At 43.7% G+C, this 18,892-nt stretch overlaps 1 protein-coding gene across 2 annotated transcripts in view; it reads left to right on the forward strand.

Moving 5' to 3' along the window:
- Positions 1–18,892, forward strand: part of N (neurogenic locus Notch protein) — a 162,998-nt gene that overhangs the window by 61,316 nt on the left and 82,790 nt on the right. The window contains exons 4-5 of one of the 2 annotated variants that reach the window (XM_034332726.2): positions 936–1,131; positions 12,935–13,068. In XM_034332726.2, the coding sequence (XP_034188617.1) occupies positions 936–1,131; positions 12,935–13,068 (330 nt within the window). Of the gene's footprint in view, positions 1–935; positions 1,132–9,854; positions 11,348–12,934; positions 13,069–18,892 lie in introns of those variants that run through there. The other variant, XM_034332727.2, reaches the window with a different exon arrangement.

An 18,892-nucleotide genomic window follows, 5' to 3' on the forward strand; every position in this document is an offset into this window, starting at 1 on the left:
ATCAAGGAACATGGTCATAAAAATTTCTTAGCTCCTCGATGGTTTAATTTTAATTAAGTGAGCACCGTTGGCTCATAGCTACACGGGAGCACAGGATCAAGGAGCAAAGACATCTCAGATCCAAGGAAGCGAGTAGCCACTCTGGTAATTAGTTCCACTAATCAGTGACGCTGAAGAAAGCAGGGATGGGACGTTAGGTAGACAGGAATATGTGGTCACCGCGATTTTAAACGATATCTTCCCAAGGGAAGGAGATCACCGTCGAGCTAATTTATCCTTGTCCTTGCCTGTGATCTTTATCGATGAGATGCTCAAAAAAACGCGAGACAACGTCCATTTCCATTAAAGTGATCGACAATGATTGATTTATTTACTTTTGTAATTGTCCTTGGTATGAATTTTTAAATTAACATCTGCACATTTTTTTTTTATTTCAATGGACATATGTTCGGTTTCGATTCTTAACCCCAAACAGGGTGAGCTCTTCGTAACGTGTCCAGCAGCAGATCAAGGGCAAAACTCACCCCTATCATTCTTCTTCCTTCCTTCTGCTCCCCTTCTATTCTTCCTGCGACCTCTTCAGCACCAGCTGCTGAATCTTCATTTATCTACGTTAGCCAACGACTCAAGGATAGGGTTCCTATATAGCTGGGTCATTTTTGAAGTGCATCGTCTACTAGGGGAAGGGGTTGGTCGTAGAACAGCCTTGCAAATTTAATCGTACACCGTTGGAGAAAATATTTTTTATCGAATCGGAAACCCTTATTTCCTTGTTAATAAAAGAAGAAAGTAGGCGCGACGGCAGGATTTTCTCGCGATTTGATTTATAAAGGATCGGTCGAGCGAGATTCTTAAACGATACGATGCAGCATGTTTTCGCGGTTAAAGCTTGGGACAGCCGGCACGCCGCATTTCTCTTGTTGCTTCTGTTACAGGGGAACACTGCGAACGGCAAGACCACTGCGCCTCGTCGCCCTGTCGAAACGGGGCCGAGTGTCGTTCGCTCGAGGACAGCTACAAGTGCACGTGTGCACCCGGCTTTACGGGGCCGAATTGCGCGGACGACATCGACGAATGCGACAGGAACCCATGCAGACACGGCTCCTGCAAGAACATTCACGGATCTTACAAGTAAGTCGAACGACATCGTTAACGGTCCTACCACCGATACTTTACATACCATCTTTATACGTAAATTGCGATCTCACGCCGGTTTTGGGCTTTTCGATAAACCCCGGACGCGATTCAATTTCCTGCGGCGAAGATTTCGTCGATAACGTTCATTCTTCCCTCCTTTTTCTTTCATACGAATCGTTTCTCCTTTGCAACCGAGACACCGGTATCGTTATGGTTAACATAAATTTTCATCACCGATACTGATGGTGATACTTATCTCACCCGAAGCTCTAATTATCAATCTTCCGCGAGCTCGAATGTAAGAAATCGCTTGAATATTTTAATTTAACGCTTAACGCGTCGTATATTTTGCATATATTGTCATTTATATCATTATCAATGAAAAGTTGCGTTACAAGTTGCCACTTGAGGTAACTATACTTAGGGGATGAAATCCTTTAAAGTATCTTATTTTATGCTGCAATATGCATTTTTATTTGATAGCCTCTAAGTATGTTAACGAGGAACGTTTGTTATGTATGATTTTAAGGTGTAAAATTACTTTGATCCGCATAGATATGGTGTTATGGGAGGGAATGATAGTGAAACGTAGAAAAAGGTAAGGTGTACGATCAGAATCGCGTCGAAATATCGTGGCGTACCAACGTACGCGGTGGATTAGGGCTCGGAGAATCGCGTCAGTGTCGTTCGTCTTTGCTGCAATTACCGATTGAGCACGGACGTGGAGCGCATAATGACGTCGAACAACGAGGATCCATCGAGTCGATCCCACGGCCCATTACGAATTTGCTCGTAATTCGACGTTGCGTCGATTCAGAGATCGCCTCTGTCCTCGCCCCGAGATGCATTTTCCAATCGCTCCTCCCTTCGGATCTGCGTTTCGAGTAACGACCCGTGACTTACGAAAGACAATTTAGATTTCAAGCAAAGGCGAAGTAGTTTTATTCGATTCGTATGACAGGCAAATGCAAAAGGTATAAAAATGAAGATGTCCAGGGCGTTGGAAATAAGGCGAGGACAATTTCGGGAGAACCGACAAAGCTTTCTCTCCGGTTGCTGACGAAGGGAAGAAAAAGGCAGGGCGTACCTATACGCGCACACAGCCACCAGGATCGAGCCGATATAATTCAATATAATGTAGGGCCCAGCGACATTATCTGCTCTCGTGCAGTCAGCTCGACTCGGGCCCCGATTAATCTCGACTCGATCTCAACAAAGCGCGGATTTATGTTCTCCACGCCGCCCGGCTTCAAGTCCCCCGCTGGAACCAGTTTTTGGCGAGCTCGTTTCTTTTCCGCGCTACCCTCTCCTTTTCCTTTTTCCCTTTTCACTTCCTTTTTTTTAACCCCCCTCCCTATCGTCTATCCCTACTGCGCCCTTTTCGAAACTCGCTCTACAACGTGCTTCTAGACCCTCCATGGCTTACCGGTTCCTTTTCGAATTCATTTATATAAATTTCTATTTTTCTGTTCTCGTAAGGGTAGAAATTTGAAGAATCTCGCATCTCGAGATCTCAGAAATCGCCTCGATGTTTTCCTTCAAGGTTGAAAGAAGAAAAATAGAAGGCGACGTTTTATTACCGGCGCGTACCCTTAATTGAATGGTATCTGGTTATCGCGTACGATGGAAACTTGTAGTCGGATAGGAATAATTGAGCTTTAGTCGGCTAATAAATATCGACGAGGGGTTAATCGAGCCGCTACCCAATAATTCCCTTTAACGCTGTTAATCCGCCTCTGGTAGAGCCTGTAACATCTTCTGCACTGTTAACGCGTCTATGCATCCCATTTCGGTTCGGCATTTAAAGTACCTAGGTAGGAAAGGTTCCTGCGTTCCCTTCTTTACCTGTCCCGATACGTGCCACTCTCGCGGTGCAACAATCTCGTCAACACGAAGCTCGCTAATCTCTCCTACTCTCTCTCTGTTACGAGGCTGGAAAAGCAATAAGGTTCAATTGGCTTTAATAAAGACTTTGATGTGGCATGCCTGACCGCCAGGTGGTTCAGCTAGAAGCTACCATGTTATTAAATAGTTAGGTTGAATCGGTGGTCGAAGAACAAGGCGCGCCAGCCACTATGCCGAGGACATTGTTGGGTGGCTTCGCGATACAAGGATAATTAATCGTATCTTTGCTGTGAAATATTCCGTCGGTGATCTTACAGTTAATTGTAGGTACCCGGCGGAAGGGTTTCGCAGGTGTTGTTAACTGTTACGATAGTCTTTGTATAATTTCTGCATACGTTCGTATTTTATTTCATTCCCTTTTCATTTCGTCAGCAAATAGCTTCTTTGATCGCGTACAATGTACGCTTTCAGCGCGAAAAAGCGCACCCGCTTGGCTACGCTTGTGCGCGTGCTCGGGACAGGTAGCGTGATTTATGAAATGATCCTGGCCAAGTAGAATTTAATTGAGCGGAGGCGAGGCAAAAAGGAACGCTCGAACGATGTTCCTTAACCCCCCCCCGACCGATGAATCCGCACCGGATCTTGATAAACTGCGGCCTCCGCAGTAATTTTCGACGTTGCCAGAACCGACCCCCGGTTGCACGAAATTCTTCTCGGCTTCTAGCCGAAACTCGCACCTGGTCCGTCCTCACAGTATTCCGGAATGTGTCCACATCTGTTCTCCTCGCCTCGTTCTCATCAACGATTACGCTTTCGTTCGTTTCTCAAATCCAAGATTCTTCAAATTTTCTTACCAGAATTTCAAAGTTCGTACTTTTCGAAGATGCAGATGTTGATAAATCGGAATGACTCTGTAAAGATCATTTTATACGATCGATTCGGCCGACACACCTGGTACGATAAAGAGGACAAGAGGCTACGAATTTCCATGTAATTACATACTTTCGCGAAAGTGTTAACGATAACCCGGGGGAACCGTCTGCGACGATCGGAAAATTAAACTCGACCACGATCGGCCGCGTGTGTTAACGTTATCAAGATCGTAACGCAAGCGTGGTCAACCTTGGCGCCGATGTTGAAGAAAGTAATCTGACGGAGCGCATCGGTGTTCTCACAACCTTGTTGTCGCCGACTTCACGTGTCTCTTACAATATTGTATTTGTACGCGTGGAGAGGTGTGCCCGGCGAAGGATCACGTAATCCGTAGGTCGTACGGGCCGACTTTAACCAGTCGTTTCCACGCAATAAGGGTAGCCTAGACGAGGTCAGCCGGGTCGATGACGGTCGTGAAGCTTGGCCCGTTTCTTCCGAGAAGGAAAAGAATCTCGAACTGTTTCGAGGAAGCCGTTTTCTACGGCACCGAGTGACCGATAACTACGTGACGCGAATACCGAGATGGATGATTTTCGAATTTCGCCGGATGTACACGCGTGTCTAGCGACACCAGCATCATCGCCTAGTCCGGCAGGAATACAGAAACCTGGAATCGAGAGTTGCTTTCAACGCTGATACTCATCAGGATCTCGTATCTTTTCTACATAGGCGGTCGGTTGGACGTGTTTGGAATAAACGAATCCGGTATGTAAGGACAATGAAAAATTAAGGAAATTCATTGGAATAGTAGACTGCTTGGGATTGCTGAAAATTTGTCAGGTCAAAGGATTAAGATCTCTCTTGGTAACCATCGATTTCTCCAAACTCCAACCTCCATGGGTCGTTGGAAGTTTAAATAAAGCAGGAACAACGGCGCTATGATTGCCAATCGCATCAATCTTATCCAGAGTTGTAGCTGTTATTGCTTCATCATGTCTGCCACTTCCTCTACGCGCTCATAAATAACGTTTCACCGGTGATTGCGACTGACGCAGCTTCGTTAAATGTTGCTGCCCGCGGACGTTTTCATTAACGTTTATGCAATTGCAAATTGATTGCGGTGTAAAAACGAGAGAAAGATTTTCAATCGAGGAATTCAATGCATCAACGTGTCAGATTAATTGTCGCCAGACGATGTTGCGATCGGCAGACAGCGTCTAATGCCGTGAATCGTTTCAGCAACCGGACTTCGAAACCGATCCCTGATATATCACCGGTGTTACCAGCGTTTTCGAGACCGGACGATGCCGGGATTAAGATGAAAAACGATTGTCACGCGACTCGTCCCGCTCGAGTGGTCGAAGATAGCGGTAGCAATCTAGTTTGTCGCGAGGATGACGTTCGTGTATCAGAATCCCGATCCTTTTCATTCGTGCGTGTAACTTCTTGATAAACGTAATCAGTGATCTAGGATAGGAAATGTCTTCAGAGTTCTGACGTGGAAATTAATTAGAATAGTGTCTATGATGCAGGGATGTAGATTCGTTATTGAGATTGAAGTATTTTTTAAGGAATCCTGCTTCAGAGATCGCTAGCTTGTTTATTATAGAATCTCCGAGCTTATTTTATTTGTAAATTAGGTGGAAAATTATTTTGCTAGTAGATTAGGTACTCTAAAAATGATTTCAAACATCTTAGAAATTATCTCGTCTATGAAATTAATTAGTCAAGCACTTGAGGAAATGAATTCCGTTTGAAATTATAATACAAAAATCCTGGATGATTAATTTATTACACCAAACTTTCAGTATTTCTCTTTGAATCCAATTGACAGACGAGGTTGATCCCACGACAGACGGTAATGATTAATCGTATAAAGTCGATCGGGATCGAGCTGTCAAGGTTACATACCGCTACACTTTTCCAGCCAATCTACTATGTAAATTCGCTCTGTCCACTGGTTGCTCCACATTTTCATGGACGATGGAGGAAAGCGCGAGTCAAGTTCCATACGGTATCCATTAATAATCCGCTTGTAATGGCTGTCGTTAAAGGGAATTGTTGATGGTTCAGTGGATCGTTCCTCGACGGCTGTTTAATTATTGTTACGGTATGCCAGTCGCAACTATTTATAATTTCGAAGAATGTCGTAGGTGAAGGATAATCATTCAATCTGTTGGACCGAAGGCAAGGTCCATCTTTTTCAATCGGGCGTGGATCGATGATCTATCGCAATATTCGCACCTCTGCAAATAATTGAGTCGTCGGCAAGGATTTTTCTATTCGATCTAACAATGAATGCTGGGTGTATTGCGAGAAGGAAATGTCGTTTTCGAACGTTCGAATAACGGGGTGAATGAACTTTCCTAATAATATTTTAATATTTTGCTTAAATTTAATGACAGGCCATCGCGAATAAAAGAAATACCTGAACAAATAAAAGTATGGATTAATGTAGTATGGATACGTTTGGATTAATAACCGAGAATTGAACAGGTAATACTCGTGATAATTTAAATGCTAGGTTTTCATTGCACGAGAAATATTCATGTTACATTGGCAACGTTACCAACAGCTCGATAATGTATTAGGTATTTCCAATAATCGCCTAAAGGTGAGATATTAATATACGGTTGGGTTAGGAATGGAGCAACGAGTGAAAGGGAAGGAATTGGAGCTTTTGTAATGATAACTCGATTTGTACACTTCGTGTTTATTAATTGCTTAATTTACAGTCAATTAGAAATTCGATCGTTTCAACAGAATATTTTTCACACAAGTGGTTTCTCGTTAGACAGAAAGTCAAGGTAATTAAATTTCGTTTTCTTCTATTTTCTTTATATAACTTGCTGACAAATTTTGCAAGTGACAAAGTGTCCAACGGGGAAGTTGATCGTCGAGAATCGTCTGACGTAACGATTATCGAGTCCAACCAATTCAGGCAATTACCACGGTGGGAAAGCGCCCTGTGCTGGCGTTCCATTAGCCGTGTTAATCCGCTGTTATGCTCCTTACTTTACGCGCACTGCATCCGTTTACGTCACGGCTGCGAACACCACGCGGTATCCGATCAAGTGTCAGATTAATTGTTATCAAAATATAACAATTAATTCAGGAAACTTTCATTCTTACCTTAGAAAATTTGCCTCGAAGAAATTGATTAGAGGAGTCAGGTTTGGTCAGTGTAATTAATTTTCTAACAAAGAATAGAATTTTTTTAAATGTTTTATTATTCCAAAATGTACAAAATGAAATTATTTTTCTGAGGTACAATTGCCGGTGTCTAAAAATACAATCACATCCTTTATGGAAATCATAAATTCATATAAAAAGGAACGACTCTTGTGTGTCGTAGAACAATCTCGTTTCTGGTTTCTTGAAATGTAGACGTATAACGGACGCGCTGATGCATAATCAATGAGACGATCTAGATTTCTCCGGTTTAGAACAATATTATCTAGCAGTTCCGTGCGAAAAGGAATGAGAATGCGCGGGAAAAGGAAGCATATTCTTGCGACATCCGTTATCCTCCCGCCGTTTTATTCGTTATTTAATTATTATTTTTTCAATATACTAAAGTATTGCATTAAGAAATTTGAATGACTAAATTCTGGGTCAGAATCGACAGGGTATCAACTGGTTAATATTTATGCGTAAAGCATTATAAAGCCGTAAGGACCGAACAACGCGTGTATCAATAGCTGAAGATAAGGGGAAGGAAGGGTTTATCATTAACCAAGAGTGCACTTAATATTCCTCGCGAGAATGTTTTCATCTCGGCGGCTCGATAGGCTCGTAAAGATGATCAGGAACGAGATTCCCGAGGCATGTCGTCTCTTCTCGCCGATCGAGAATCGATTTCAATCTCCTTGCGTTCCAATATCCTGTCAAATAAATCGACCAGCTAACCACCTAACGGCTCGTATCAATTTTCGGTACCGCTAATGACAAAACCGAGCCAGAGATTGCTGTAGATTCGATTAATCCCTCCGAGCAATTGCCTTCTTTATCTTGATAGGACCTGTTCACTGTTTCGTCTCTTTCCTACCGTGTCTCCTTTACGAAAGGTCCTTCTTCTTCCTGGAAAAGATTTCAGCTTCTCCTAATTTCAAATTACTATTTGAAAATGGTCGTTGTAAAAAAATGGGTTTCTGCATTTGAAACACTTTGGGTGTGTGTGCTCGAATTGTTTCCATGTTTACGAATTCGAAAGCGAACTTGAAATTTATATTTCTGTAACCGGACAGTGTCAAACGTCCGATAAAATCGGCCTGGAAAATATACGACCGTGTTTCTTTCACTTTTATATTTCTCCGTAAAAATTCGTATTTGTCGAAACCGAGGGGGAGAAGAGATCGAGAACGATCGAGCAGAGGAGTAAAACTGGCGGGTGACTTGTTTCTTCTTCCATCGTTCGATTTTTTTCTTTTAACCACAGGGAAGCTCTGCGTGCATCGCGCGTCGGCTCGAAAATCGGCTTCCCAACTGGTTCCCGGATCATTTCTGACATATTTTCTACCTTTGACTGGCCGAGACCCATGCTGAAACTTCCTGCTGTCGTGGTCCGCCTCCGTGGCATCCCAATATGAATCATATAACAGAGACACATAAACATCGATGTGCCTAACCCACCCTTCCTTCTCTGTTCGATTGGTCGTTGAAATCGAACCGCTTCGGGATCGTACTTGTCCTTTTTTCATACCTGCAAACTGGTTGGACAATCTGAAAGACAGTGGTCAGGTTCGTAATAGAAAAAGATAAAAATTTAAATATTTCAAGAAACCGAGGCACAGTTTGTTTCAATACATAGGGTGGTGTTTTCCATAAAGAAAGTGGAACGAATTTTACATTCTCGCTGGACCAATTGAAGCTCGGTAATCTACGTGTGATCGGAGACTCTCGAAAATCGAATGTATCGAAAAATCATTCGAAGTCATCGATGCGGAATAATGGATGGTGCGAGGGAGAGTAGAGAACGTGGGTCGGGTCAGGAAACTGGAGGGTAGCGTTTGTTGGAAGGGGAAATCCGGATGATCCCCTCGTTCACGGGAACCCCATCGTCCGGCCTGTTGGATGCCCGCAAGCCATACCATACCGTTCGCACAATGCGTGTAAACAAGTGAAAATTAAATTTTTCAAATTGCCCGTCTCCAGTCTGTTAGCCGATGCTCCTAAGCAGGTCAGTCAACACACGGTTTAATCAGAATTTTCGTGTTTCCGGCACGCTTCTGCCTTCCGGCCTGTTTACTCCACGCATCGGGTGCATAAATATTCATACGAACGGATTAACCAGATTTTATTCCGCCCGACGTGTAAACTCCTTAGCGGTTCTCATCGAAGTCATTCGGAATAAAATTGTACAATTTTCATGGGACTTCAACATTTTCAAGAGAGAATCGTACAATGAAGCTGCTGTCTCTTGTCGCCTAATCGTGCTAAAAATGTCCAAGCAGAAGTCCGTTTGTGTACCGTTCACGACGTTCCGTTCGTGCATGAAAATGCACGCAATTAGCGTACCGTGACAAAAATGCCGAGAACGCGTGACAAATTTCGTTCCCCGTCGTAACAGAAGTGCCGAAGGTATATCGTGTAACTATCGAATTAGCAAAATTCTTGCATACTATCAACGAAGCCGGAGGTATATAGGGGCAGAGACCCGAGATGCACGCAATGATTCCGCATCGTTTCTATGGCCTAGGGGCTCTAGGAGGTTGGTTGAAAGGAGACATCCTTATGGTATCGCGGTGCGTGCGAACAGGATAACGCGAGACACGGTCGAAGATTAACGAAGGATGACGGAACCAGCCGAGGGGACCTTTCGGTTAACGAGCATAAGGGAGAAAGAGAGGGTAACGATCGCGTGGGGCAAGGTGAAACGAGAAGGAAAACAGAGTCACGACGCGACGGCCCAAACGATCACCACGGTGGTGGGGAGAGATCGGCTGTGACGCTAACAGAGGGGTCATCGACGAGCGTGGCGCCCTCTGAACGGCCCGCTCCTGAAAGTAAGGTTAGTCTGTCGCCAGCCGTTCAAGAACGATACACGTTCTACGCGCGTCTCTGTCGATTTCACCCTTCCGGTCCACCACCGAGCGCGTAGAATACGCGCGTAAACAGGTGGCAGCGTGACGTGACATTCTACCGTGTTCCATCGACAGTGTTATCAAAATTACCTATATAGTTATTATTATAATAAAATCGTGTTTCCGGTTCCCGTGGGATTTTCAAAGTGGCGCGTCGCGTTCGAAAGAGACCGGCAAGCGTCGTCGAGCAGCGCGTCTCGGTACCCTCTGTTTCGGCTGACGATCATCGTAAGCCCGGTTCCATCGGAATAATACCGCGGATAAGTGTACGCGGTGGATTGATAAACGATCGAGAACATGAATCGACATAGGTGCGTGGTGACAGTGGCACGATAAAAAGGCACAGATGAGATACGGCAACGCCCCGTACCCGAAACGACCCGGTCGACCGTCATGGCCAGCTCGTCGGCGATCCGACGTAACACAGGATAGAGGCAATTTGTGCGAATTTAAGAGAGTTTAAAGTACGCGCTGTCACGCGACGCGAATCGACATTGGAACGATCGTGCATGGATTACACGAGGACGATTCTGGCGTCGAAGTGAACCGCGTGCCGGCGTCGAAAAGTGACGACGCGAAAGACCGTGAGAAAAGGAGCAGAGCGCGGCCCTGGCTGGGTTTGCCTCTCTAAAGAACGGACCAGCCATCAGATCGCTATGCTTTCTCTTTCTTTCTATCTCTTCTCTTTTTAACGTTGACGTATAGAATTTATAATAGTTTGTTGTACGCTTGGTATATAGTTTATATGACTTTCCTACTTGACACCAGTGCCGCACCAAGCACCACGGGTCATTCGGACAATTACGTGCAATCATTTGGAACGCCGCGTACCGACGGCTTCTCTTTCGGTCCAACTTCTTTCTTAGGGTACGAAACATTGAAATTTCAAAAATGGAGTTATCGATAAGGTGCTTCGTATATCGGGGAGAAAGTGCCCGTGACGGAATTGAATCGGTGATCAATTTTCGATAAAAGGACATATACTGACAGTGGACAACATTAGTTTCTGCTCCTTTGGGAAACCGTGCTTTCTCGATATCTTTGAATGATCATTGCTCAACGACTGTTCGAAGTTTGTGATACGAATACCAGTGCAATCGACGCCGTGTAAACTTGTGCATTTTCTATTTAGATGTACCGCGTGTGAACGTAAGTGTGAGGTGTATATACGTGGATGTGTTTATATATGTATATCAATAGTGAGATCGGTAAGGGAGGATTTCAGAAAAAGGGATAGGGTGTTTTTCGAGTTTAATGACGATGGTGATCGATGGGAATGGAATAAACGCACGGTGTGTGTTCGTGAAAATATGAGGACATCGTCCGACTGCGAGCCGAGGGAATCAATTTCGAGAGAAAATGTATCTCACGCGCGTGTTCTTGGTTGTTCTACTGGCTGCCAGCTCGAGGTACGTTTTATTCATTAAAATACACCCTGTTTTCCCTTAAACCAAACAATCCTTTGGAATTATTCATCGTAAACAGATTGATAATTTCCTTTCCTTAAAGCGGTACCAGCTCCCTCTTTTTCCAATAATTTATTCGCGATTAATTTTTCCACGACGGACCATGGAGAGAGCCTATATCCTACGTTACTATGTAGTATCGTAAATCCGTACACGATGGAATGAATGGTTTATCAAGAAAAAGGGGATTATCGTAGGTATCTGTGTTTACTGTTGCTACGATAATCTGAAGCTTACGTTCGCGAATTAAATACAAGCACCGTGTAATGTTTACGTTCGCGCTGTGAGTGGTAGTTTCGAATAGGTCACGTAGAAAATAACATTGAAATAAAGTTGACCTATACGAGAAAGGAAATTGTAGTCACTCTGAAGTCTCTTCACGATTGACACGGTTTTAATTAACATAAAATATTTTATAATTCTAGTTTTCCTAATGTATTCAAATCCTATTGTTGTGTATCGGCCCTTATATGAAAACGCGCCTCAAGGCGCGTGGGGGGGACGCGCCACCTGGGATGATTTTTAGTAAAACAGTTCGATTATCGTGTAATGGCGTCATGGCGTCGAATGGTGTCAATAAACGTTATACACAGTTATTAGTTTATTTTTGTATAATAAATGTGTTGAAGACATGACACCTATGTTTTTAATTTCGTGAACCATCAAGGTATGTGATTTTTGTACATAATATTTATTTGAAAGGAATTCCAATTGCATATTTTTCATTTTATCTTTATCGGAGCAACTACCTGTAAAGTAATACGCACATAGTTGAGGCATTTGTGTGATCGCGATGAGTATAAATATGTGCATAAAAAGTGTCGCATTAGATGCAAAAAAGTTGATGTTACGATGCCAGAAACCGGTATTATAAATATTGATTGTTCGAATGGTTAACGCGGTTCGTTGGTCTCGCGTTGCCTTCGATGGGAGTGAACGAATGGGAGAACTGTGAGAAATCGATCGAAATGAATCGTATTTCCATTATTTGACGTTCGCGTTACTTGCCACCGATGATTTTACGTTAATCGAATAAATAATACCCGCCATAGATTACTAAGCGTAATCGACACAACTTTCGTCATTCCGCGTATCGTATTAAGTCTTGCTGACATCGTGGCGAGTAAAATCGCTTGTTCGCGTTTCTTTCGATGTCCTAGAGAATCTGATCCGTCGTTACTGTCACCAGCGAACTCGCGTTCAAGACTTACCTTATAATTAACGCTGAAAGATATACAAGATACGCCTTCATTAAGTTATAATTTATCCGCTCTTTGTCGATTACGCTTTCGTTAGACCGTGTAATTAATCTGATCAGGACGGATAATCTTAATCACTTATTTTGTGTAAGCATCATGGCTTAGAGATATAAAAAAACAAGGTGTATATTTTATTTGTTAAAATGATCTTTACATTCAAAAATAAATATCTGTTTTCAAGTAAAACTAAATTTTACCATAATACATAATTCTATGTTTCCATTTATTGCAAAAACAATTTTTTAAAAATTTCAAATGATTTCTTTTCCAGATGCATGTGCTCGAGCGGCTACACTGGCCAGAATTGCGAGAACGAGTATATTCCCTGTGATCCATCGCCGTGTAAAAATGGAGGCACGTGTCGTCAAATCGACAATTTGGAGTACAAATGCAGTTGCCTAGAGGGTGAGTCTGAAACCATTCTTTCTTTCTTCTCTTTAATGTCAATCTTTTGCGGTCGGGCATAAATCTCAAGCATGGACGATATTAACCAGATATTGTGAATGAAATTCTATCGATGGGAATGTACTTCTAATAATAATAGAGTGTAATTTTCTGTCATTATTTTGCAAAAATAATTGCCTCGTGGGTCATCGATCATGCACGATGATTAGCCTCGGAGCAAGTATACTCTTGCGCAACGAATATTCTTAGATTGAATGAATGTTGAAACAAGAAATGAATGAATAATTTTTTTTTTCGATGTAAATAGAAGTCTATCTCCAAAATTAATTACCATCGTTGAAAGAGTATTACTTGAGATAAAAGAACCGCAAACGATTAACATGAATTCTTTCGTAACCATTTCCAGTTTCGACGCGTAATTTCTAGTGTCTCACGCATGATTAATAATTACAACGTTAATGTATATCCTGCCATATATTTTCCTATTGAAATACGTCCCTCATTACCGAGTATCCCCCATGGAACCGCGAAAATTGATGTTTCTCACGAATCGTGAAAAGATCGGCATGTTCGTCACCTTGAACCGTCTATCACGAGAAAATGCGAATTCGCGAGTAACCCACTTCGTGGTCGACAGAAGTTTTTTCAAATTATCCCGCGTTCCACGTTCCACTCTGTTTACGAGGACGATAAAGTCCTGGTTTAGCCGGTTGCGCAACCTTGTCCCAAGGAATAAGCCGTAGGGAAGAGGAAGGAAGACAAAAGAGCGGTGTCCGTGGGCCAGTGATTAGCCCGTGCAACAGGTACGACTTAAAGCGAAGGGGTGGGTGGCCATTTACGTGCGTACGTACACGGTGGATGGTTAATGTAAAGCCTGGGGTCAGCCTAGCGTGGCCTTCTCGCAGCTCGGATCACAATGCGTGGTCCTGTCGTTCCCAGGCGGACCACAACCATGTCGACCCAACCTTCTTCGTTCTTCCTTCACCATTTCCCTCCCTCTTTCTCCTCTTTTACGCTGCTTTGCTCTTGGTCGCGCGCCTTTTTCCCGTTAAACAATCGTCCCCCGTATTGTTCCACCTTCTTGCCTCGTCACTTTTCATCGGTTCGTCGACTTTTCGACAGCTTGCCATTTTCCTCGTCTAATTGATAATTCGTCATTTCTCATCATCGTGAGAGAAAGGATTTTTCCAACGATTCGTTCTATCAATGAAGGATCCTTATTATTAACGGCGCTCGGTGAAAATTCAAATTAAAACGTGGCAAAAAATAAGAGTCAATGCCTCTTGGAATATGGTATCCGCGAGTTTTACGACCTCTCATCGGTACAAATTACCACGTTATGTCGCGTTCCTCGTGTATCCGTACTCGAAGCTGAACACGTTGCTCGGCCTCGCGCTTCTCGTTTTAACGAGGCCGCGTTCGACTCGGCTGCAATTATTATATCGCCGCTATGGGCGACCGTTTCTGGTCAGTCCTGCTCGTTGGCGAAGCCAGCGCTTGATTCTTTCAAAAGAGACGCTCTCGGATGGCTAGTGGTGAAAATCGAAACTCGTAAAAGGCGTGTCTCGATCGCGTGCTCCTAATGGCAGACGCTCGAGAAAACTCGTTCCAGTTGCTCCTTATGGAGGCGATCGCTTCGGGACGAGGTTGTAACTATTCTGGAATCTAGTCTTCCATGGTCTCCCATTTATTTGTTACCAGGATTTTTCGATACCACCCCTTGTTTCAATTCCTATCATTTCCAGCAACAGTTTCTTTCATCTTCTTTTTATTCCTCAAAGAAACTTACAGAAGCAGGAATAGTACCTTGCTTAAAATTCTTAGCAAACTATGACTATTGATTACGCTTTCACTGTTTCAATGGAAAAAGATAAAATATTTAATTCTGTCAGGTAGCAAATTATATTTATCTAAAACTTGAACCGATCTTCAAGGTATTTACAACGAACTCGTAACTATTCTCCGAGTGTACGCGTTCAAAGTGATCAGCTCACGTAGTTAATCGTAATGGTTCAATTTGCAACACCTAGACACTCGGCTGCATCCTCTTCTCCGTTCAATTCTCTTTTTACCTATCGGTCATTGACTCGGTTCAACGCACCGGTTAAATCGTTCCTGCCGGACGAGAGCTTATATTCTTCGAAAGAATCTTCTCCTCAGTCGGTCGTAAGGACGACGAGGCTGTTGTAACGATCCTAGCAGGATTCTGTAACCTTGGTTTCTAGTCGATTTGGTCGCGTAGGTAGTCGTAATGGTTCAATTTGCAGCATCCAAGCTTTCTCGACTCCTTTATCCCGACGCGGCCTGGCGTTTCGCCGCGTACAGCACGAGCCACCTTGCTTTCGCCTGTTGCTCCCGTCCTCTATTCTCACCCACACCCTCCACCATTTCTGGCTCGTGCAACACACTGACTCTCGTCCCTTTAGCCGAGGACGAGCAACAGATTTCTCTGCTCGACGATCCGATCACGCCTCCTCCATTCCATTCCGCTAATTAGAAACCGTTCTATCGAACGAGCACCGGTTAAACGATTAACCGCACGCCCATAGATTAATCGGCCAGGCGACCGAGATACAGGAGTAAAGGGAGTGCAAAACAGCAGGTTCACTCCAGATGTATCTTTCTATTTCATCCTGTTATCCGCTAAATTAAATTCTCCACGCGACATACCAGAAGGAAAGGAAATAAACGTCCGTTCTATGATTTTCATATCAGCTGCTCGTCTAATTAATTCTTCTCGTTCGAAGGTATTTTTATTACCGGTAAACAACTCTGAATAAAAGGTCGATCGAGCACGAATTTCCTTGTATAGGAAGCATGCAAGCTCGTGTATGCTCCCATCTTCACGATTCAATTAAAACGCTCGCGATTCCGCGAGTAGTAGTCGCGTTCGATCGAGCCAGGATCGATTTTACCGCGATCGTGTCGGAAGGATCGAGAGTACACGCACACGCGCAGCTTTCGACGCGGAAAACGCTAGGTTCGCGGGTGTATCGTGGCTCGAACGAGCGGAGAAACACGTCGAGGAAGAGCTAGCCGGACAGTGTTATACGCGTTCCAGCTGATTTATGCCAACGCGAGGGCATAAAGTGCGTGGCACCGAGGAACCCGGGGATACCGGAGACCCACAGGCGCTTTTATTCGAGTTCCTTTTGCACCTTGGTCTATCACTTTTAATTTTGTATACTTGACTTATTATATTTACTTTTTGTTTGGCGCCAAATGGACATTTTATACGTATAATGATAATCAGATAGCGGACCATGGAGAGAGACTCGATTTTAATTTAATTTAATTATCTATTTCTTTTAAAATTATTTCTCCAACATGTCAAACCCTTTCATACATTTAACTCGAGGTTAATAATCAAAGGTTAATTAAAAAATAAGGAAGGTTAAGGGCACGCATAAAGAATTCGAAATAACGGAACGATCTATGGGTATCCATGGTTTAATAAATACTCTGCGACAACGGTACTCGAATTTTATCGTCAAAGCTGAGCCCGTTGGTCTCGACCTACGCACGGGACCAATCGAAGACGTGTCTCGCGAAGATTTATCGACACCTCCGCGTTACATTGTTCCTCTTGAATCGTCGGACGGTTTAATTAAAAGTGTACTCCTCGCCGGGCTGATTCGACGCGTGAAAGCTGGCCTAGCACGCTGTCTCGCGTGGAATAATTAATAGGCGAGAAGATCTGGACACAAAGGAAGCGCGTACGACGACGTCTAACAAGTGTCCTCGCGTCGTACCTCTATTCTAGCGCATTGTCAAGACTCGTCCAACTCTATTCCGACCTGTGTCGTCGCTCCATTCTCGACACTTCGCTTCGGCACCGTTCTTCCTGCTCTTCAACTTGTCTTCTTCGTAGGTGGTGCGACACGTAGGTGCCCGTCACTCGTTTGGAATGCTTTTGTATGTTGTAATCTACTTCTTCGTGCTTCATGCTCTTTCTATTTCTTTCCATCGACCTATTAACCAGTCTCGATGCAGGTGTACAGATTGTTGTATTGATATTCTGTATTTTTTAAATACGATTGTTAGCTCTTTTTTTCTTGAAGTATAATGAAGTTTATGGTTAATAATGTTTTGGGTGAACCATAAGAAAGGGTTAACAATGTCTTTCATTTTCTCACTTTTCTAAAAGAAATAAGGAAACGGTCGAAGAAAAGGGTATCCTTAGGACACGTATCGTCTCAGTTCGCTCGCACTGGCTGGAGACAGTGACAGATACTGGTCATTGTTGTCCATGGCTGCTTACAGCTGAGGGTATCGGTATACTGGTGGCATTTCGTTCTCATAAAAGCCGGCGTGGGCACGATAAATGAGTCCGAGGTATGGAACTAGGCAAGCTAGAGCTTCCAGCTTGAAAGCCTTCGCGGTCTGTTATCCGAGTCTCTGTACCCGACTTTGTAAACGTAATAGAACTAATTCCCGTAGGAAGGTATCAAATATCCGAGTAATCTGTACCCTCGGATGCTGCATCCTTTGTAAACTTGATCCGCAAGTAATCGTTCGATCAGTTATTTCTAAAGTGAATTGAATTTTCTCTTAGGATCCTGATTAAATATCCTAATTATTCTTGGGAAAATTTTTATATTCCACTATTTCTTCCTGTTTCTGTGTTGACGATGTGTCATCACCGTTCCCGAATCTCTCGACAAGTCAGCTTTCCCACGAATCGAACGAATCGCACAGATGCAACTATGACGAACCCTTTCCGTTCGAATCGGAGGGGTATGTATCGCAAGGTTCTCCGGGGAATCGTTCGGAAATCAGGGCGACCGATGCATAATGTAATACCGTGAAGCATAAGCGGTTCCATTATGTCAAGGAAGGTGAGTCGTGACAGGGACGTATCCAGCACCGAGTGCCACTCGGAATTCTCGCAAAGGTCCTCGAGAGAAAACGAGCTGAATCTCGTGGTCCCTTTTGTCCAGATCTCTCTCTCTCTCTCGCCAGAGAGTGCAGTGATAAATCCACACCCACGCGGTGTAAACCGAGCTCCCTTGGACACGCTGGTCGTGGTAGCAGTGGCCGGAGAATCGGCCGCACCCGACGCAATCGTGTACGAACGACCGCTTTGTACACCCGTGCTACAGGCATATAAATCTGGATTAATTTAATGCGTCCGTTGAATCTCAATAACGATCGGCGGCGGACATGACGGATTTGCATACGAGCCCGATTCGATCGGTAGAGGAGCGATCAGATCGCAAGAAATAAAATGATCCAACTCGCAGATCGTTGTTGGGATTCGGATTAATTTGTTCGAGAGGAATCTATCGGATTTAGGTTGTTTTTAAGTTGAAAATAACGTAGAAAATTAAATACGTAAAAGATTGAACATAATTTAATATACGGATCCACTCTTTATTTCAGAAATGAAATCTGAGCATTTCTTTTTTATTAGTACGTTTTCTGAATACAGTAATCAAAGTAATGAAAGATTAATACATTGTTACCTTGCGGAAAAGAAACGGGGAAAGTGGAGCAGAGAAAAAGGGAGAAGCAAAGTAGGTTTGTAAGCGAATTCTCTGTTTCCATCTCACGATTCGCCGGCAGTGATGAAACACACTCGGTCGAATCAAGCAGATGCAAAGGATTCCCTGGAAACAATGGGTCCGATCGATACAATGGGGGTGCAACGGGTAGGTGATCTCCATAGAAAGGGGGACCACACCCCGTAGAAGGAGAGCGAGTTTAGTAAATCGTGTATACGTTTGAAATAGTGGAAGTCGTTGGAGGGAGCCACAAAGACAGAACGTACACACAGAGTCATTGACTCGGTCGTAAAGGCATAGTGGTGGCTGTGCCAGTGCCT

This window comes from Osmia lignaria, chromosome 3 (genome assembly GCF_051020975.1).
Source record: "Osmia lignaria lignaria isolate PbOS001 chromosome 3, iyOsmLign1, whole genome shotgun sequence".
Taxonomy (NCBI): Eukaryota; Metazoa; Arthropoda; class Insecta; order Hymenoptera; family Megachilidae; genus Osmia; species Osmia lignaria.